General features: G+C 48.0%; 1 protein-coding gene across 1 annotated transcript; it reads right to left on the reverse strand.

Moving 5' to 3' along the window:
• Window positions 1–6,792: 6,792 nt before the first annotated feature.
• On the reverse strand, window positions 6,793–18,531 carry Rlbp1 (retinaldehyde binding protein 1). Its single transcript, XM_055623487.1, has 8 exons — window positions 18,392–18,531; window positions 16,106–16,224; window positions 15,762–15,890; window positions 13,467–13,671; window positions 11,952–12,130; window positions 8,621–8,779; window positions 7,311–7,421; window positions 6,793–7,131 (listed from the first exon to the last, which is right to left on the reverse strand). Exons 2-8 carry the CDS (start codon window positions 16,115–16,117, stop codon window positions 6,973–6,975), a joined length of 954 nt encoding a protein of 317 aa, XP_055479462.1. The 5' UTR covers window positions 16,118–16,224; window positions 18,392–18,531; the 3' UTR covers window positions 6,793–6,972.
• Between the last annotated feature and the right edge of the window lie 3,401 nt (window positions 18,532–21,932).

The following is a 21,932-nucleotide window of genomic DNA, read 5'->3' on the forward strand; positions in this document are numbered from 1 at the left end:
AAGATTCATTTCCTGGGGCTGGAGAGATGTCTCCGTGGTTAAGAGGGCCTATTGCTTTTGCTCGGGACTCAAGGTCAGTTCCAGGCACCCACATCAGCATCGGGTACCTCACAACAGACTGTAACCCCAATTCTACCGGATCCAACACCCTGTTCTGATTTCCACAGGCACCAACATAACATACCTACACACACTTTAAAAAACAAAATACTTTCTCTGGTATTCATGTTATACTATAGGTAACATTTCCCATGATGAGGACCCAGTGTCAACTGGATGGCCCTCCATATTGTAGCCCCCACCTCTCTCTCTCTCTCTCTCTCTCTCTCTCTCTCTCTCTCTCTCTCCACTGTGTGTCTCCAGGGCAATTTACAGGAAGTGCCCATTTTCATGAATACACTGAAGGGCAGTCGGGTGTAGTGGCATGCATCTTTAATTTTGTGACTTCAAGGGCAGCCTACTCTATATAACAAGTTCTAGTCTAGCCAGGGCTACATAGTGAGACCCTGTCTCAAAAAAAAAAAAAAAAAAGCTCCGGGCCACCCAGAACTTCCTTCTGATACTATTGCTGGAAGTACCCAGTATCCCTGTGAACATACATCAGTTTCCTCTTCAAGTTATTTCCTCCTCTATCTTATGACAGGAAATGAAGTTCTCACATCATCATTCCTCCTTCCCTCTCCCGTGTCCAGATTATAACAAGTAAATTAAAAAGGCCGACATGAGAAGATTAGCATGTGTGGAAACGTGCTAGCCACTTCCTGCCCCTTTGGCTCTAAGCAGGAATTAATGTTTGATTTTAATGTTTTTTATGAATAAGATAAAAATAAGAATGCCTGTATCTTGGTGGTGTGGCAATTAACCCAGCACTCAGGAGACTGAAGCAGGAGGATTGCTGTGAGTTCAAACCCAGAATAGGGTACATAGTAAATAAATAAATGGCGACTGAAAGGCTAATGTCGTATTCTTCACTTTCTGTGTTATTTTTAACTGGTTTTTAGCTGGACAGCATAGAATTTGACGTTCAACTTCTTACCAGAGCATCTAAAACTGAGAGACCCAAGGGCAAAAACAAGCCTGGGTATGTAGTTACTAGAACATTCCTGAGCTTAGAGATGCTGAGGAACTGCAGGCAGGTACCATCAAACCCTAGTCCCAATCTTTTTTTTTTTTCTTTATTCAGTCACATGGAGGAACCACAGGCTCTGTGCTAGGCAGACAGGGAGAGACAGGGGCCAGGGCTAGCTAATAAAGATAGTGAACTTCCAAGACGGCTTCTTCCCCACCCTCCAGATCTGAGACAAAAGCCAGGCAGCTAAAAACAAAGAGTTGTGGGCCTTCTCTCCCACCAGCAGGCTCCTGCTGACAGAATGGCTTAAGTTCCAGGCTGTATCAGGACATGTTCACAGCAGTTGTGGGCCAACCAGCCATCCTGTCTTCAAAATGATCAGCCCTAAATCAGGGGAGAAAACTTCAGAGACAAACAAAACAAAACAAAAAACAAACAAACAAAAAAAAACAACCCTTAAAAAGAGATTGGATTTTTTTTTTTACTTTTTTATGTTTTTTGTTTGTTTGTTTTGTTTTGTTTGGCTTTCTGAGCCTCCCTCAACTCCTGCTTTGCAGAGGAGGGTCTTTTTCTGTGTCCCCTGCATGTATGTGTGTGTTTCCGCACCCCTCATAAACATCTTTCTTCAACTGCCTGCTTCTGCTTGCTGCTTGAGATGTCTCCGCTGCTACCTGCCTCACGCCAGATTTCTCCTGACTTTTAATTCTTTAACTGGCAGAGAACGCTAGCTTGATTTAGATGGCTAGACTCTAACAGGCTTACCCATACACACCCTGGCCTGCTGGCAAGGTCACCCAAGTCACTGGGAGTGCTTGGAAACATCTCGATGCCTAGCTGGTACACCAGATTTCAGACATCAGAACTTTTCAGGGTGGGGGTGGGGAGGTAGATCACACAAGGCTTCCAGCACTACACAGCCAGGCACTGTAGTGTGTGACCATAGAACTGGGGACATAGAGGCAGCAGGGTCTCAAGTTTAAGGTCAATCTTCAGCTACCTAACAACCTGTGTTTTTAAAAAAAAAAAAAAAAAAAAATCTGGGGATGGGCTGGGGCCAAACCAGAGTAACTTGAAACCTCCCAACTCCCGAAGAAGATCCTAGCAGGCAGCGGTCAGTTACAAGTGGCTCTGCTGGAAGCTTTGATGGGTTCTTGAATGTGCAATCCCCTGAAAGTCTTGTTTAAATTGCAGGTTTTGGTTCAGTAAGGCTGAGTGGAGCCTCAGATTTTGTAATCCTGGCGGGCTCCCAAACAGGGCAATGCTTACTTCCTGGGAGCGCCCCCTTGAATGGAGATTCTAAAAGTTTCAGAGGAGCCTGCAATCTTCCAAAATAGAAGCAGAGATCGTCCGCTGTGCTGCTCTGGCGTATTTCCATCGCTTCTCCTGGCTGGTTTGGCAAAAGACAAAAGTACATACCTCTCCCAGGATCCATGGTTGTCCAGGCAGCACTGGTCTGTTCCAGAGTTACCTGGTGAACTCTCAGGTAATGGCCAATTCCAGGCAATGGCCAACTCAGTTCAGAGTCTCTCTGAAGGGAGAACTAGCTCTCCACCCACACCTGGACAAGTGGCCTTCAGACTTTGTCCGAATTCTCTGAAGGTTCACACAAGAAGGGCAGAAATACACAGCTGCAATCTCCCAGCCCATATCCTGCTCTGATCAGTTTGTGGCCAAACCCCTGCCTCATGCCAGATGTCTCCAGAAAGACGCTTTTATATGGACCGAATGGTTGTCCTAAAACTCATGGCTCTTTGTTCCCATTCCCGTGGCTTTCAAGAGTATTTTATCGTCCTTCCTGTGCCTCATTAGTGCAGGAGGGTGAGACACTTGCCAAATCACAGATATAGAGGGGCTCAGATCTGGGTCAGAACAAGTCATTTTAACATCCTCGGTCTCCCCACACCTTCTCCTAATGGCAGCACCACCTTCCTAGACAGGCTAGCTGGCAGTCTCACTGCCTATCACCTCCACCTTTCCTGTCCATGTCCTCAGGCTGTGCCAAACCAAGGCCAGCAGAGGGCAGTGTGAACACACAGCAGGCTTACTGGGTCCCTGACAAAGCCACTGGGTTCTCTTACTATGACCACTGAGCTAAGGTACCCTTGCCTTGCGGTCTTCAGATGGATTCCAGTATCCTTTCGGGGCTTGAGGAGGAAGGAGCCAAGGCACTTGGTGCTCCCTGAGCACTTCCTGGCTGCAATGTTCTCCCTATCCTCATCTATGAAGTTGGAGCTACCACAAATCAGGAAGCCTGGGCTGCACTGAGTAGGGCTTCTGACAATTAGGGATCTAGGGAAGAAATGGGAGTCAACTAAAACCATCAACCACTATTCTCTTAGGTTTGTAATATAATGCTAGTAAAACAACTAGAAGTGTATTGCACTCGTGAGTGTGTGTGTGTGTGTGTGTGTGTGTGTGTGTGTGTGTGTGTGTGTTACTGAGTAACCTTACCTGACCTGGAATTTATTACGTAAACCAGGCTGGCCTAGAACTCACAAAGCTCTAACTCCCAGAAGCTCTAGGATTAAAGGTACATGCTATTGCACCTTAGAAGTGTATCTTGAAAACAAAACAAAACAAATAAAAAAACTCACTTCCCAGAGCTAGGGAGATGGCTCAGTGGGTAAAATGGCCCTAAGCCCAAAAGAGACGGTGCTATGCTATGAGGAAACCATCTGCTCAGCAAGCAAAGTCTCTTAACAGGAATTTTCACACACGCTCAAAAGTCGCTCCGCTTGTGGAAGCCAGCTCCACAGGTGGGAAACACTTTGCATTTGTCAAAACATGCAGATGTGGGAAATGTAAGCTCTGCTAGCTAGTTTAATGTCAACTTGACACAAACTAGAGTCCTTTTAGATCAGGAAGCCTTGGTGGAGAAAATGTTCCCACCAGATTGCCTTCAGGCAAGCCTATGGGCCATTTTCTTGATGGATCATGAGAGAGCCCAATTCACTGTGGGTGATGCTACCCCTGGCTGATGGTCCTGAGTGCTATAAGAAAGGAGGCAGGCCAGGCATGGCGGTGCACACCTTAAATCCCAGCACTCAGAAGGCAGAGGCAAATGGATCTCCGTGAGTTTGAGGCCAACCTGGTCTACAAAATGAGTTCCAGGACAGCCAGGACTACACAGAGACCCCCACACCACCCCCAAAAGGAAGGAAGGAAGACAGAAATAAGGAAGTTTTTACTCAGTCAAATACTGTTCCCTCAAAACCAAGTCACCATCTTGGCCCTCCCATCTTGACAAATGCCGGTCCCTTGTTGTCATACACATAGCCTAACATTCCTGGACATAACTGCAATGTTCTCATCTTTTAAATGCCTTTGGCTCCAGAGGGTCTATAGCTAACTCTCTGTGTGTGTTAGGGTTCCAGACCAAAGTTCTATGTAAGGTTTAGTTTGAAAAAGGAGCTTCAGCTTTGAAAATGTGGGTAAAAGGAATTTGAGAAGTCTTCACTGGCCAGCCTTCTACCCTTCTGGCCATGGTAACAGTTATTTGCTATGATTCTTCCGTCAGCTTAGACGTTCTATGGAAAGACCATTTTGGTCCACAGGCTGTTGACTGTGAGTGCCATAAAAGAGGGATCTTCTCTGGTAAAGAACACTGACTGCAGACCTTAGGATAGAAAGATGTAAGAGACAGGCAGTGGTGGTGCACACTTTTAACCCCAGCACTCAAGAGACAGAGACAGGCAGAGCTTCTTCGTGAGTTCAGGGCCAGCCTGGCCTACAGAGTAAGTTCCAGGACAGCCAAGACTATAGGCTGTACAGAGGAACCCTGCCTCAAAAAAAAAAAAAAATAATAGTAATAATAATAATAATAATAATAAAAGAAGAGGAGGAGGAAGAGAATGTGGGAAATCAGTGCAGGTTTGGTGAAATGGGTGGTAGCATAAAGACGTTTGCCATAGAATTTGTCAGTCTGAGTTCAATCCCTAGGACACACATGGTAGAGAACTGGCTCCTACAAGCTATCTTCTAACCTCCACAGGGGCAGCAAACCATCAGACCATCACACACACACACACACACACACACACACACACACACACACACACGCATGCACACAATGTAAAAATAAAACAGTGAATTCATGCAGTGGTACATTCTATAATCCCAACACTTAAGAAGCAGAGACAGGAGGACTGCCACAAGTAAAAGGCCAAGTTGGGCTACAGAGTGGGACCATTTCTTATATTTAAAAAAGGGGGGAGAGCAGAAGAAAACAAGAAAAGAAGTGTATTCATACAGGTGCACGTTCATTTACTCATGCATTTATGCAGCCTCGGTGGAATACAAGAAAGAGAACTCATGAGGGTCAGAGAAATTCTCGAAGGGGTAAAAGCAGATGGGATTGGACTGACCTCAGAATTCAGGAAATAGCTGAAAAAGGCTACAACAGGCGTGCAGCACCCAGAGTACTCCATGTACGTAAGAATGCAGGGAGACCCACAGGTAAGAGCTGAGTCTTAAGTCGATGGTATGCAGAGACTCAATCAGGCCAGTCAGTCCTCACCTCTAGCTACCACCACTGGCCAGACAACAGGAGTGAGTCTGCTACTAGCTGGGAAAGCCAGCGTTGCATCTTGGGAGAAGTAGCAATCAATACCCAGGAGCCCCAGATGAGACAGTACCAGCCTAAGGAAATCACATGCCCAGCCAGCAGAGGCTCCGACAGGAAGTCTCACGGAAATGAACACTCAAAAATCACTGTGCACTTGTGGAAGCCAGCCCCGTAGGAGAGAAAATATTTATATTTGTCAAAACAGGCAGATTCGGGAAATGTACGCTGTGTCAACTTGTTTTATGTCAACTTGACACAAACTAGAGCCCTTGCAGAAGAGAAAACCTCAACTGAAAAATACATCCCCGGGTTGGCCTGCAGGGCCTATTTTCTTGGTGGAAGAATGATGTGGGAGGGCCCAGCACTCTGTGGGAGGTGCCACACTTGGCGGGCAGTCTTAGGTGCTATAATAAAGCAGGCTGAGCAAGTCGTGAGGAACAAGCCAGTAAGCAGCACTCCAGACCCTTCACTCTGGTCCTGCCTTGAGTTTCTGGCCTGACATCCCTGGATAATGGACTACAAACTGTTGAGATAAAATAAACCCTTTCCTCTCCGAGTTGCTTTTGGTCAATGTTTTATCACAGACTAGAAACCCTACGTAAGCTATAAGTTCATCATGGAAGAGGTTGACACAAGACAAAGAAAGGTTTTATTTGTCTAATGAGGACCGAGAGAGCTCTGAGAAGATATCAAATATACAGTTAAGTAAAACCATCCAACAAGGCAAGGACTACCTAGTAGGACCACCCCCAAGGATCATACCTAAGATGGAGAGGAAGGGACATGACCTTCCACCCTGGAAAGAGTCCAGAGCTCCGAGCTACTACTAGGGCACTCATCAGCAGATCATCTCCAAATGCAACTATCCCAACATTGCTGCTCCCTCCCTGGAATCCTGGGTGGGAAACCGCTTATCTGCATACAGCATCTGTGTTCATCAAACCATTTGGGCTCTCTGTCCCCCTCTTTCTTCTTTGTACTGAATTGTGAGTGGGCTTTTATCTCAGCCTTACACATCCTAAGTATCAAAGCAATTACAAAGGAAGTCATGAAGGAGCCTAATTAGTCTTTGAAATCCCACTACTCTCAAAGCCGCCTCCGCCCTATAACTGCACAGGCAGGTGGAAATATAAGTATCCCAAAGGTCTCTTGTTTAAAGGCATTCCCTTGCCTCACTACCCTCTATGTCAGTTTGGGATGAGGTGCCAATAGAGCGTTCCTAAGCCTAGGGAGGCCTGGGGACAGCAGTCACGTCAGGCATTCCTGTTCCCAGTCTTGGGTTCAGGAATGCCGAGGAAGGGCCAGGGTGCTAGGACAGGTCCTACAACAGGGCATCTCCTCACAAGGCTGTGTTCTCAAATTGGACCCTCGGGCCAAAGAGCTGCTCCGCAACAACCTTGCCATCGTACTTGGGCAGTGTGCCCCCAAAGTCAGCAGGCAAGATGTCCTCATCAATCTCCTGGAAGAAGCCTTCGAGGTCATCGCCATGAACAAAGACCTGCAGAGGAGAGACCAGGGCAACTGAGCAGAAGGATGAGAGAAGGGGAGGACATAGCCATGGCTCAATGGCTTTCTCTACAGTCCTCCAGGGGTGGCCATCGGGGGAGAGGGGGTCTGCTCAGCTTGGGACCAGTGCACAGCACCTGAGGAAGGCTCGGGAGGCAGCCACACACTCACCCTCTGTAGCAACTTGTTCTTCAGGAAGGGCTTGACCACATTATAGGTGGTGGTGAAATACCATGGCTGGTGGATGAAGTGGATAGCTTTGAACCTGGCTGGGAATGAATCCTGCAGTGACAGAGAGAGATCCCCCCCCACCCCATTGCCCATGGTCTCAGGGGCTCTTACTTACCAACACACACACACACACACACACACACTCTCTCTCTCTCTCAATGGCACCACATGTTGTCCTGAAGGACAGCCCATCCCAGGGGCCAGCCACCAGAGAACCCGGGTTTCACCTTCGCTCCAAGGTGCAGGGAGGAAATCCTGTGAGTTACAAAGCCTAACCTGTCCCGTGATGCAAAACAAAAACAGAACTGAAATCCTAGAACTAAAGTTTTTAAAAAGGGATGAGACTGTACCATTCCTTGGTTATTTGGTGATTGTGAGTTTGATATATGTGTACATATTTATGTGTCCGTGTGCCCATGTGTCTGTGTCTGTGTGTGTGGTATGTGTGTGTGTATTATTTGTTTATTGAGACAGGGCCTCATGTGTATACAAAGCTGGCCTTATAATGTAGATGAGTTATGACCTTGAACTTCCAATCCTCCTGCCGCTTCCTTGCGAGTGCTAGAATTACAGGCCATGATGGCCAATGCTGGGGATCAACCTCAGAGCTTTGTGTAAGCTAGGGAAGCACTCTGCCAACTGATCAGTATCCTTGGCTTGGGAGACTGGGTTGTTTTCAAACCACTTGTCCGCTGGGTAGAGTGCAAACCGTTATAGACTATGAGGACACCATGGTCATACCTCCTTGTCCCTTAGGAATTGCCTCATCCACCATCTCCCACCTCTGCTTTCCAAACACACACAGGGCAAATATAAGGTAGCTCAAAGAAGAGACAGGGGAATATCAGTATATGAGGGAATCAGAAAGGGAGATCCCTTCCTCAGGATAAACTGACAAGCAAAAGGAGGCAGCAGGATATACGTGGTCAGACAGCCTGAGGTTCTGTAGTTAAATCCAGCCTCTGCCACTTCATCTGTGTGCCGCCTTGTAAAGTCAGTCTCTGATCCTCAGTTTCCAGGTTTGTAAGATGAAGCAGAATATATGGGAGGGAACCCTCCCAAGGAGTCAATGAAACCAGGCTCCACAGTCATGCAAGCGTTTGTGGCTGAGATGACAGCGGTCACTGCTCTGTATGACACTATATTGTCAACCCCTCCCTCGGGCCCCTTCTTGCATCATGAAACTGGAAAACCAGGGCAAGCCTCCCCACCTGTGAGAGGTTCCTATTGGGCACTTTCCAAGGTCTCACCTGGAGCATGTCCACCATCTTCTTGAGATCCGACGGGCGGAGCCCGGCTGCCTGCTGCATGGTAAAGCCCTTAAAATTCTCAACAATGCAGAAGCCATTGATTTGGGTTTCCTCGTTCTCCAGCAGTTTCTCCAAAATGAAACAATATGCCTGCAAGATCTAGAAGCATAGGGGATAGGTGTGTGGCTCAATCACCAGGCCCTAGAGTTGATTCCCAGCAGCAGAAAGCCTGAAGCACAGCAGGGGTTTAAGATCCAACCCACAGGCGTGATTAAATCTCGGGGTCCCGAGTGGAGAGCCAACTGACACATTCCCCACTACAGGGATTTGCCAAATGTGTCCATCTAGGGTCTCCCCTCAGTGAATACTCGCCAATAAAATACCTTCACTGTCCCATTCATGACTAGAAACCACGGAGTTCATCCCGCTAGAAACAACCTGAGCATCCAGTAAGAGAAGTGAAATGAAGGCAGCTGTAAGCCGTAAGCTGAGCATCCAGTAAGAGCAGTGAAAACGGTGGAAAACAATAACAACGTGGGGAGCTCCTCATGACATTTCATTGCACAGAAGGATCCCTGGCGGGTTTGGTTTTTGTTTGTCGGTGCAAGAAATCAACAGAAGAGTCTTGGGCATGCTAAGCAAGCACTCTACCGTCCTCCAGCCCTTGGTGTTTTTAGACAGTCTCACTTTATAGCTCAAGCTGGCTTTGAAAACTGTTTAGCCCAGGCTAGCCTTGAACAAGAGCTCCTCCTACCACAAACCAATTCCTGAGTGCTGGGATTGCAGATCTGACCACTATTACCCTGCCTACTGTGGTCCGCCTTTCCCTGATCTCCCTTTCCTTCCTCCTTTCCTCCCTCCCTCCCTTCCTCCCTCCCTTCCCTCTTTCCTTCCTTCCTTTCGTTCCTTCTTCCCTTTTTCAATACTGGGGATTGAACCAGGGGCAGCGCAAACTACCAAACAGTATCGCCACAAGCCCTCTTTTTACTACAAATTTTTAGACAGTGTCTTACAAAGTTACTTAGTCTGGCCTCAAACTCACTCTGCAGACATGGCAGGCCTTAAACTTGTATCCAGTCCTCGTGCTTCAGCCTCCCTAGAAGATGGGTTTAAAGGCCTGTGCTACCAAGAATGACTCACGAACCATCCCACTGTTATGAGAGGTGTGTGTGTGTGTGTGTGTGTGTGTGTGTGTGTGTGTGTAAAATAAATTGGAAGAATACTGTGCTTAAAAAAAAATCTAGGTAGCAGAATGATAGATGATTTTACATTTGTAATTTTTTGTGTGTATTCTAAAATGAATAGATACTATTTATGTAATAAGAAAATCCTTTTCTTTAAAACAAAAATACCTTCAGCTGGAGCTAGATAGCTCTGTGATTAAGAGAGCTTGCTGTTCTTACAGAGGACCCGAGTTTGGTTCTCAGCGCCCACATCAGGTGGCTGACTCATAACTGCTTATAACTCCAGCTCCAGGGGATCTGATGCCTCTGGCCACCCCAGGAATTAGCACTCATGAACACACACACAATTAAAATATAATATAGATTTTGTGGGTCATGGTGGTATATGCCTTTAATTTCAGCACTTGGAAGGCAGCAGCAAGCAGATGTCTGTGAGTTCGAGGTCAACCTGATCTACATAGTGAGTTCCAGGACAGCCAAGGCTAAGTACAGAGACTTCAAGAGAAAAAAAAAAAGTGTGTGTAAATCTTTTAAAAAGATTTTATTTATTTATTTTTAAATTTTTTTTTTCGAGACAGGGTTTCTCTGTGTAGCTGGGATTAAAGGTGTGCACCTCCACTGCCTGGCTTATTTTTTAAAAGATTTATTTACTTAATATATAGAAGTTTTATCTGCATGTACACTTGCTTTGCACACCAGAAGAAGGTATGGGACCCCATGGAGTATAGCTACAGACAGTTGTGAGCTGCCACATGAGCGCTGGGAATCGAACTCAGGACCTCTGGAAGAACAGCCAGTGCTCTTAACTGCTGACCCATATCTCCAGCCCTTATTTTTGTTTTCATAATCAATATTTATGAGGAAAATGTTGGCTCCCTGGAGCTGGAGTAACAGGAGACTGAGCTTCCTGACACGGGTGCTGGAACAGGACTCAGGTCCTCTGCAAGAACAGCAAAGTGCTTTTAACTGCTGAACCATCTCTCTGACCCTCCTCCCCAAAATAATCTGTCTAAAAAAAGAAAAAAAAAAGCTTTAAAGTTTTAGGGGTGCTGGAGAGAGAGCCCTGAGGTTAAGAGCACTGGTTGTTCTTCTAAAGGTCCTGAGTTCAATTCCCAGCAACCACATGGTGGCTCACAGCCATCTACAATGAGATCTGGTGCCCTCTTCTGGCCTGCAGGCATACATGCAGGCAGAACACTGTATACATAGTAAATAAATAAATCTTAAAAAAAAAAAAAAAGAGCTTTGATCCAAAAGCTAGTTATCTTGTTTACCGAGAAGACCTAGTAAGAAGATCAGGCATAAGGTAGGGATGATTGCTAGATCCATCACCATTTAACTAGTGCAGAGGACCGGCCAGCCAGTACAATCTAACTTCTTAAGGTCTAGAGTCTAAAAAGCAGAAAAGTCACGTGAAGAAAACAATCTCCTTTATTTACAGCTAATAGTAAACTTAGGGACACAGGCGAAGGCCAGAGTGTAGCTCACTTGGTAGAGCACTTGTCCAGCATTCGCGTAATCCCAGGTTTGATACCCAGCACTGCCTAGAGCCGGGCATGGTGCCACACGCCTGTAACCCCAGCATAGCAGGAGGACCTAAAATTCAAAGGCCATCCTTAACTACAGGAGTAAATTCAAGACCAGCCTGGGGTACCTGAGACGCTGTTTCAAAACAAAACAAATAAGAAAGGAGGGGGGTGGACTGAATGAATGAAAGAAAGAAAAAAGAATAAGGGAAAATCCTTAATCCTTCCCTCGTCAGCCTCTTCAGTGCTTAAACATACGGGCATGCAGGAAACGCACGGTTGATTAGGACAGAACCTGACCTTTCCAGAATCTCCCAACCCATCGTCCTCTGATCCCCATTCTCTCTACTGCTCTCAGCTTTCAGTTTTTGGCAAGGTTTCCCTAAGCTCATATCCCACAGCTGATTGCCTACACTTGGCACTGCTGGGGACAGGTAGGCCAGTGGGCTCTGCTTGCAAAGCTGCTGGGCTTTCCAGCTGCCCTGGAGCATTCTAGGAATTCTGCCCCCGCTGGGAAGATGCCTGATGGCAGGTGACTGCCTGCCTTCCTCCCTCTGAAGACCTGGCCTCCTGGGGATTCCCACAAGAAAGACAAGGGTTAGGAGAGAGAGCCCAGCTGACCTCATCAAAGGTGACTTCTTCACAGTGCCAGTTCTCAATGTTGAATACCATAACCACTCGGCCATACTTGTCGCGACTGGAAAGGACGCCGGGGTAACCTGCCTCAATGGTGCAGCGGATGGCCTCCATGGATAGGCTATCGAAGAGCTCGGGGTACTGGAGCCGGAAGTTCACATAGCCTGCACGGGGAAGAGTCAAGGAGCCCCCTCGGGAGCCATTCCAGCCTTGCTCACCCACCTTCTCCGTTCACACTGAGAACCTTGTGAGCTGTGCAGACATGGGGTACAGTCCCGAACAGGAAGGTAATCATACGTTATATTCCTCCCCTTGGGGTTGACACAGGCTGTCAAATGGATGCGGGGTCAGCTGAGTGGGCTGGTGGGCAGCTCTGAGGGAAAGCCTGGGAAGATAAACTGAAGGCTCCAGCTAGACTTAGGCCCTTCCTAATTCTAGCAATGCCTATACTGCGCACAAATGCCATTCTTACCTATCCCGAACAGGTCCTTGCCTTCACATGGCCATCTGTATCCCCAACCTGGGGCCCGGAGGAGGGGTTTAGGGAGCAATTGCCAAGGAACTGCCAATAATTTCTCTGCTGTTTTAGAACACTCCAGGCTTATCTCAAAACACGCTTGCCTTGTGGTTGTCTCTCCCCAGTTACTCCAATGTCTAATGTCCTTGGGCTTTTGTTCCTTTGCAGTGGAAGCCTTTCTAGGCGCTTCACATACAGCTTCAATCTTCTGTCCTTTATACCCAGCTGCTCATTTTCCTCCTTAACCCTTGTCACTCAAACTCTACCGATGTATTCCATTGACTCCCACAAACAGACTGTAAGGTCTACGACATCAGGGGATGCTTGAACCCCTTGACCTAAAGCAGTGGGTGGGTCCAGGGTGGCAGTGGATTAACATTTGTGGAAAGAGGGGGAAAGTAAAAAGGGGAAGCCTTTGGGCTGCAGACCACCTGCTTCAACCCCTCCCCCTGTAGACACCAAAGACTTGATTTCTTCAGGAATGTTTTTCCCCACCCAGCATGGCCATGGCAGTTCTGTCTCAGTTCCCAAGGCAAGTACCATTCTTGGTTCCACTGGGGTTGAGATTTAGTGTCAGGGGAGAGCATGGGCCAGGCACAGCTTCTCACCTGTAACATCCCAGTGCTCAAAGTGCTTATGAAGAGGGGCTGCAAAGGAAACCTTCCTTTGTCAGCTAAATGTAGTACCAGATTCTACTTGTTGAGTCCCAAGACTGACAGAGAAGAGATTCTTCTAAGAATCTGGTCTTGACCAACTAATTCTGTCCATCTATCCATCCATCCACCCATCCACCCAGCAACTAACAGAGTCCAAGTAATCTTGAGGGCTGCTTAATTCACACACACACTTGAAGGATATGGAGACAGTGACTACCTCGTGGCATAAGGGAGTTTTTCAGTGTGGAAAGGTGTTCAGTGAACACCCTCATCAACACCCTCTCCACCCTCCCTAGGCCAGAGTCATCCCTCTCCTGCAGGCCTTACCTTTAAGCAGCTCATAAGCACGGCCCACGTCAAACTTGCGGGCACGGATGAAGCGCAAGAGGAAGGCACTGTCCCAGGCCTGTACCCTCTCAGCCACCGCCAGGGCCAGCTCCTCCCCAGAAGCGGCCTGTGCCTGTACCAGCTCCTGAAGCTCCCTCACCACCTCGTCCCGGGTCTCCTCCTTTTCATTCAGCTCATCCTTGGCCTGGAACAGGGTAGGGTGGGGCAGACAGTCACCAGTAGGCGCTGGTGAGGAACAGAGCATGCGTGAAAAGGCTCAACTCTAAGATGGCTTGCTGGGAGGGGCCTGACTCCTTCGAAGTTCTGCCCTCCGAGGTCAGGAGTGGCGTGTTCTCTCATACACGTTTGCAATTGGAGAGAGTCAAACTGCTCCGCTTGGGTCAGAGCCCATGTATACTATGTTCTTGTCAAACACCCTGCTACGTCCTCTAAATACAGTGTGTGTGTCACACTTGAATTTATTCATTGTATGTGTGAGTGTTTTGCCTGCACATATGTCTGTGCCCCTGTGTGCTTGGTGCCTGTGAAAGTCAGGAGAGGGCACCAGGTCCCCTGGAGCTGGAGTTAGGAAGAGTTGTGAATCACCATGTGGGAGCTAGGGATCCAACCGGGGTCCCCTGCAGGAGCAACAAGTGCTCTTTTAATAACTTACTTTTTTATTTTATGTGCATTGCTGTTTTGCCTGCATGTATGTCTGTTTGAGGGTGTCAGATCTTGAAGTTACAGACAGTTGTGAGATACCACGTGGGTGCTGGGAACTGAACCCAGCTCCTCTGGAAGAGCAGTAAGTGCTCTTAACCACTGAGCCATCTCTCCAGCCCTACCTTGTGTTTTTAAGCTTTGCCACAACTCCTTGTGGGATTTGGTTGGTTTGGTTTGTTTGTTTTAGTTTGTGTTCTTAGTTAGCCTTTGTGTTTATTTATTTTGTGTGTGTGTGTTTAGGGGAGTGTGTGCTGTGATGTTCATGTGGAATTATTTTTGCTATATGGGCCCTTGGGATCAAGCTCATTTGCTCAGGCTTGATGCAAGTGCCTTTTAGCCAATGAGCCACCTCATCAAGCCCTTGTTTTTGTTTGTTTGGTTTTTGAGTTGGGATTTCTAGCCCAGGCTGACCCCAAATTTGATATAATAGCCAAGGTTTACCTGGGACTTCTGATGCTGCTTGCACCTCCATGTGCTTGGATTATAGACAGGCATGTGCTATCATGCCCAGTGTCATGTGATGGTAGGAGTAGAATACAGAATCCCATGCACTTTAGACAACTCCGCCAACTGAGCCACACCGCCAAACCTATTTTTGTTTCTTTTGATACAAGATCTCTATATGCAACCCAGGCTGACCTTAAAATTATAATTCTCCACCTTATGCCTCCCAAGCACTGGGATTAAAGGCGTGAGCCATTATACTCTGCTAGTGTCCTGGTCTCCATCTCCCAGGAGAGCAGGCTAGGGAGGCGAGAGGTGATGCGTTCTTGCCCTAGTTCCCCCAAGAAGGAGGCACTTCTGGGGCTCCTAATCAGGGCCTCCTCAACTTGACCCAACGGAAGGCAGCCTGCCTCAGCCCCAGAACTTCACAGCCCTTGTTTTGGCTGAGCAAGAAGAGCTGTGAGAATGGCTGGGGCAGCTCTTCCTTTGGGTAGCAGGAAGGGCAAGGGAGAAGAATTCAGATGTGTCCAACTTGAGAGCACCTGTTGATGGAGATACCAGCCGATGCAGAAATGAGAGACTGAAGCTGAACTCAGCTGTTTCTCACCTTCATTCAGCCTCCCTTAAGACAGCTGCCTACTCCAGCAGATTACACTCTGATCACGTCTGAGCTAGTCTAGCCGTCATAGTTCATAGACACAGATGGAGGCCAGACCCAGAGAGGGAAAGAGGTTTGCTCGAGGTCACACCACTAGTTGAACATGTCCTAGAACTTGAGCCTCCTGCTTTTCCATTGGGGACAATGTACCCTTGTTAACTAGGGCCACTTCCGAAGCAGTGTTCTTTATATTTGAGTCTAGGATGGCCCCTGGCGCATATGCTCCAGGCTGGAGTGTTAGACTAAAAGGTAGTCTGAATAGTGACTAACCCAGCTGTTGTAATGGCTCTGAGCTTCTCTGGATCTCTTATATCTCTAGAACAGGCTAGGCTCTCAGTTCCAGGATGACCTAGAGCGTGGGGCCTTTTTTAAAGGAGAGAGGATTCGGAAGTGTCCGTCCCACCCCTACCATGTTGCCCCTCAGGTTGTCCCAGCCATCACTCCCATTCCCTCCCACTCTGGCACCTCACCTTCTGCAAAGTGTGTCGGGGCAGCTGGCTGCAGGGGCCAAAGACAGGACCATGGTCCTTGGTTGTGAGCTGCTCCAGCTGTGCCCGGAGCTCCTGCTCCTCTTCGGGGACCATCCGGAATGTGCCCACCTGGGCAGACAGGAGTCAAGAAGAAGGCAGGACAGTTCTGCCCACCCCTGCCCCCAGCAGCCAGAACCACCGGCAAATGGGCCTGCTGAGACCTTGCGTAGTGCCTTTGGCCAAGGTCTGTGCTAAACCTCCTTTTTCTGGTGGATCAGGGCCCCAAAGAGATTGTCAAGGACTAGGGAGGAAGGGAACAAGGGAAGAGGGACCAGGATACTCACCCCCTCTGACATATTGTCTCTTGAAGACACTGACAGGAGAGAAAGAACCTGTTTGCTCTGCCCTGGCCTCTCCAGGTGGCCTGTCCCCAGCAGCCAAGGAAGTCAGGATCACAGTGACACTAGAGAAACCGTTTTGTGTTTGTCTCAGAACAGTGCAGTTTGAGTATTTAAGTCCCTCCCAACAGCTAGGCGATTGGTCAGAAGTACAGATTCATGGGTCCTGGTCCCTGTGATTCTAACTAGAGGGCTAAAATTAGAGTGTGGCCCCACCTGGCTATGGAGGACGTGGTTCCTGGGCTACACTTTGGAAACCTTGCATTTGGAAGGGGCACGCTGCAAATATCCTGCCCTTCAGCTGTGACTAGCCAGGACCAAAACTGAATTGGTCCCCTTCTCAGCTACAGGGTCAGATCACTCCCATGTGATGGGAGCCTTCCTCTCCGCAGCCTTCCTTCCCTAGTGCAAATGGGCACCCCAGAAATCTTGACCTAGTAGACGGCTCTGCCCTCCTCCACTCCCTCCAGTGCATTCATGCTTAGGAGCCATGGTGAGCAGTTATTCAATCAGTCCTGGGTGTGTGTTCAGAGCTATGTGACACACTGAGGGTTTTCAATTTATTACCTCAGAGACAGGCATGGCAGGGCCAGGAAAAAGTAAATGATTTGTCCAAGGTAACATAGCCCAAGGAAGCCAGGTCTGAGGATATATACCTAAGGTATGGCACCAAGAAGCAGCTTGGGACAACAGAATGTGGGGACCTGGGTTCTAATCCTGTCTCTCACGATTTGCAAATTGTGTGTTTTCACCTGAGTCTCCACTGTCCCTTGTTGGGATGAAAGGGCTATAAGATGTAATTCAATAATGTACACACAAGTAGCATTGGGCCACCAAGATTTCAGTCATGGCCCGCATGTCCCCAGATTTTCTCCTCCTGGGCCTAAATGTCCCCAGGGACTGGAAGAAACTTTAATCATTCTGTTTCTGCCTGTGACCAGGTTCTATTGGTCAACTCAGTCACCTACTCATAGTTGGTAAGCAGCTGGGGCTTGAACCTGTGTGTGCCCGACCCTGCGTCTCTTTAATGCCTAAAGCCAAGGCATCTCTGTACAAACTCCCTGGGGGAGCTGGTGACAGAAACCTTGTAGGTTGGAGAGATCTGGATTTGAATCTGGCTTTTATCACCTGGGTGACCACAGGCAAGTTATTTATTTAATCCTTCTAAGACTGAGAGCAAACTGAGGACAATAGTGATTGTCTTGAAGACCACGGGTTTCTGTGACCTACCCGAAAGTAGAATCTTTCTCTACAGTGGAGTCTGCTCTCCCTTTCTTAACATCACACTGAGATTAACCTAATCTGTACACTGAAACTTGAGGATCCCAGAGAATATCTGAAGGCCACCCGTCTTTTGAAGCTGTCCCTTCCCTACCATGGCCCCCATAAAAAGAAGGGAACTCTGGGGGCTGGAATCCACCCACAAGAACCAAGTACAAGCCACTTGTGGGTTGCAGACAGACATTCAAATATGTTGGCTCAAAAGACCAAAAGCCAAGTACAGTGGCACACAACTATATTTTCAGCACTTGATAGAGGCAAGAGGATCAGAAGTTAAGGTTAATCCTTGGCTATATAGTGAGTTCAAAGCCGTCTGTGCTACATGAGACTCTACCTAAAAAAAAAAAAAAAAAAAAAAAAAAAAAAAAAAAGGTGGCATGGTGGTGCACATCTTTAATTCAAGCACCCAGGGGATCCCTGAGTTAGAGGCCAGCCTGATCTACATAGTGAGTTCCAGGACAGAGAGGGCTACTCAGGGAAACCCTGTCTCCAGCAAACAAAGCAAAGCAAAACTATGAAGAACTGGAGAGGAGTTAGTGAATACCTCAAGCCCAAGTCCTGGATCTTAGAAACACAAGGTCAAAGTCAGCACGGAGAAGCATTTATCTCTTATCTTTAAAAAAGTATTTATCCACGAGCTGTGGGCATGTACGTAATGAAAACATGCTACACCTAGCTTCACACTGATGTTCTCTGTCTTTTAGAGTTAGCAAATAAAACACAATTGATTGCCAATATTAGAACATAAAAGGTGTCTGATCGGCAGTTCTAATTGAATTAGGTTCTCAGCGTTTGTATGTGCTGCGCCTACCTGTAGATTGGTCTGGCTCACCCTGCAGAATGGCAGTCTGAGTCATGGTGAACCCCACTCAGCCCTGACCACTCACTCCCCCCCGGACACACACTCTGTCTTACTCTCCCTGGCCCACCCAGGCCTTGTTACTCACTTACCTGACAGTAGTTTCTTGGGGCTACCCGGTGCCTGCTGGAATTGTTCTGGCGCTCTGGAAGCTGCCTCCTTTGGAGGTGTAGTCAGGTCAGCAAGCTCGGATTAGTGTGTCACAAGGAACTTCTCAGGCCCACCGTTTCCGTTAAATCAGGCTCACAAGCGAAGCACCCTGAGGGAGAGGGGAGAGGCCCAGCCTGCAGGCGACTGTCAAAGCCCTGCTTTGTGAGCTCCTGCTTGGGACTCTGTTCAACCATGTGGAAGTCACTTCACTGGGATCCGGGCCAGCCCCGTCTCATTTCCCTGCCCTCTCTCTTCTCCAACTGAGAAGCAGGGATGCCTGGGAGGGTGCTCCCTCCCACAAAGGGTAGGACATACAGAGAAGTAAAGAGAAATTGTAAATGTGGTCATCAATGCCATCCAGGCCTATGGTCCACGGTCCTGTGCAGAGGGAATGGAGCTGGCAAAGCTGAGGCAGGAAAGGGCCTGCTAGGTATCCCAGGCTGGCCCCAGATCACTGCCCACTTTTTTTGTAGGAACTCTGTTGCTAATCCACACCCTCAGTCCCTGCCTCTTTTGGTTTTGAGAAGTCGAGGTAGGTTTTGAACTCCTGATCCTCCATCTTCTCCCTCTCAAAGGCATGGAAAAGAGGTGTGTGCTGCCACAGCAGGCCTCCCTTGCCCACTTTTGTTTGTTTGTTTTGTTTTTAAGACAGGGTTCCTCTGTGTAGCCTTGGCTGTCCTGGACTTGCTTTGCAGACCAGGCTGGCCTCGAACTCCCAGAGATCCACCTGTCTCTGCCTCCCGGAGTGCTGGGATTACTGACGTGCACCACCATGCCCAGTTCCTTGCCCACTTTTCAATCCTTGCTCCAGCATCTTTCTTTCTGTGTGGTTGCTTTACCACACAGCCATGGCTCAGTCTCCTCTGAGAAGTGGGATGACTAGAGGACCAAACTAGGACTGTGGGGAAAGATCCGAGACGGCCACACAGCACCCACTTCAGGTGCTTAGCTCCCTGGCCCCTGGGGAGTGTTCTGGGGAGCTGGCAGTGGTGCCCAATGCAGAACCAGTGGGCACCTAGGGGAAGGGAACAACATATCCAACCTTCAATGCAGCCAGAAACCCCTGAGCAGCCCTTAGGAGGGCGCACCCAGCCTCTGCCTTGGTGTGAGGGATGAAAGCCCTTTAGATCATTCCCTGTAGGAGATTCCAAAGTCAGGGGGCTCTCTACTTCCACCGCAAGACATGTCTGTTTAATTAAAGTTAGCTTCAGTCGGGGCCCAAGCAGCCCACCTTTGGTCCTGAGCATCTCCTCGAGGTGCTCAGGGCAGGGTTGAGCTCATGTGCACAGGCCATTTTTCTGGAATTCAGCCATGGAAATGTTATGGTCTCACCATGGTTTGGGGCTTACACAGGTGAGACCACGTTGCAGACATGAAAAGAAGACAGTTACCCAGAAGCTAAGGAGGTGGCACCAAAAGATAACACCTTGGTCTCAGTCCTCCAGCTTTCGGGATTCTGAGAAAATGAGTTTCTGTTGGCTAAGTCACCTAGGCTGTGATGTTTTGTTATGCCCAAGGAACTTCACTGGCTGTGAGGCTCATGGGAGAGGATAAGTATAAGAGGCCCAGCTGCCTTAAGCTGCTAAGAGGCTCTGTGAGGACCAATCACAGGGCTTCTCCACAAAGCTTCCTGTGTTCCAAGAGTACTGTAAAGTCCGTGACATGGTCTAGGGGGAGAGGGATGCCCAGAGCAGTGGTTCTCAACCTAGGGGTCATGCCCCCTTTGGGGACCGCTTATCAGATATCATACATATCAGATTTACATTATGATTCACAATAGTAGCCAAATTACAGCTGTGAAAGAGGTTTTATGGTTGGAGTCACTACAACTATATTAAAGGGTCGCAGCATTAGAAGGTCGAGGACTGCTGGCCTAGAGCATCTCAGGACACTAGCAGGCCTGAGGCCCTTCTGGGGAAGAAGAGCTCCCGCTCCCATGGCACAGCTTCGCCCTCACGGACCTTCTCCTGCCCTCCCCTCCCATCCCTAGAGTGGTGTTTAGCTCCTTTGGTTAGAACAATGGTGCCACTGTCCTCACTGGCCCACAAACCTATGCTGCTTCTCCAGCAGACATCTTTGGGCTGCCTGGCCTGTCTGGCCCTAGCTGACTGAAGAGAGGGAGGGAGGGGCTTGCATTTGCAGGGTCATCGTATTAGTGTAAAAATATTTCAACGTTGTTTTTGTCATGAGCAGAAACAGATGGCCATCTTTGTGTCACAATTTAGTGAATGAAAATACATGCACAGCTTTCTTGGATGCAATTTTTGCCAGTAAATTTAATTTTGCTTGAAAGGCTGATCATAGACTCTCATTAGATTTTCACTCCAATCTTACTTTCCGGTATTAACTCTTAGATCATACACTCTTAGATCATACATGTGTGTGCACACAAGTGTGTGTGTGTGTGTGTGTGTGTGTGTGTGTGTGTGTGTGTGTGTATCAGAATGAGCACGAAAGGGTTAAAGAGTTAAAGAGGCTTAGGAACCCAAGAGCAGAGCTGATCTGGTACAGAAGTATCAGACCCAAGTTTAGGAAGCCATTTAAGGGTCAGTTTGAAGTGGGATCCCATGGGCGGGAGAGACTGTGAGCTGCAACTGGGGGGCAGATTCAGGAGACGGTCACTGAGGCAGGATTACTGGGTGAGGATTGTAGCGAGTGGTTGAGGGATTAGTCGTCATGTTTGTCACATGTTGATCTTGGCGTGCTCTTCTTTTATAGCCCTCGGGGAGCGGGGTTATACCTAGGGTGGTGATATGCGCGCGTGGCTGGCGTTCTGGTAGGCTCTGATATATTTTCAGACATCATTCTCTATTGGCACTAAGAAATGAGCAGTTTGTGCCTCTGGTGCACCAACAGATAGTGGTGCTCTTTCAACCCACATTTATTGAGCGGCTACTATGTTTGACATTGGGAATCTAGAGAAAGAAACATCAAACCCTGCAGTTTATCGGAATTATACATAAGATAATTATACAACAATAAGGTACTGGCTTTAGACCCCTCCACCACCAAACAAATAGCACCTGATGTGACAAGATAAGCTCCAAAATGAGTAATGTGATAGCATCCTAGAGTGCTCCTAAACACACAACTACAAAAACCACAAAAAAAAAAAAAATGAGTGTATGAGTGATCTTTGGACTATTAAGTTTGAAATATATTATAAACAATATTTTCTTCTAAAAAATTACCAGTGGTGGAGATGATGGCGGTAATGGTGCATGCCTTTCATTCCAGCACTCGGAGGCAGAGGCAGGCAGATCTCTACACATTTGAAGCCAGCCTGGTCTGCAGAGCGAGGTCTAGAACAGCCAGGGCTACACAAAGAAGTCCTGTCTCGAGGGGTGGGGGAAGGGAGAGAGAGAAAGGAAGAAAGGAAGAAAGGAAAGAAGGAAGGAAGGAAGGAAGGAAGGAAGGAAGGAAGGAAGAAAGGAAGGAAGGAAGGAAGGAAGGAAGGAAGGAAGGAAGGAAGGAAGGAAGGAA

The sequence above is a fragment of the Psammomys obesus genome, unplaced genomic scaffold, assembly GCF_907164565.1.
Source record: "Psammomys obesus unplaced genomic scaffold, mPsaObe1.curated_primary_1811, whole genome shotgun sequence".
Classification (NCBI taxonomy): domain Eukaryota; kingdom Metazoa; phylum Chordata; class Mammalia; order Rodentia; family Muridae; genus Psammomys; species Psammomys obesus.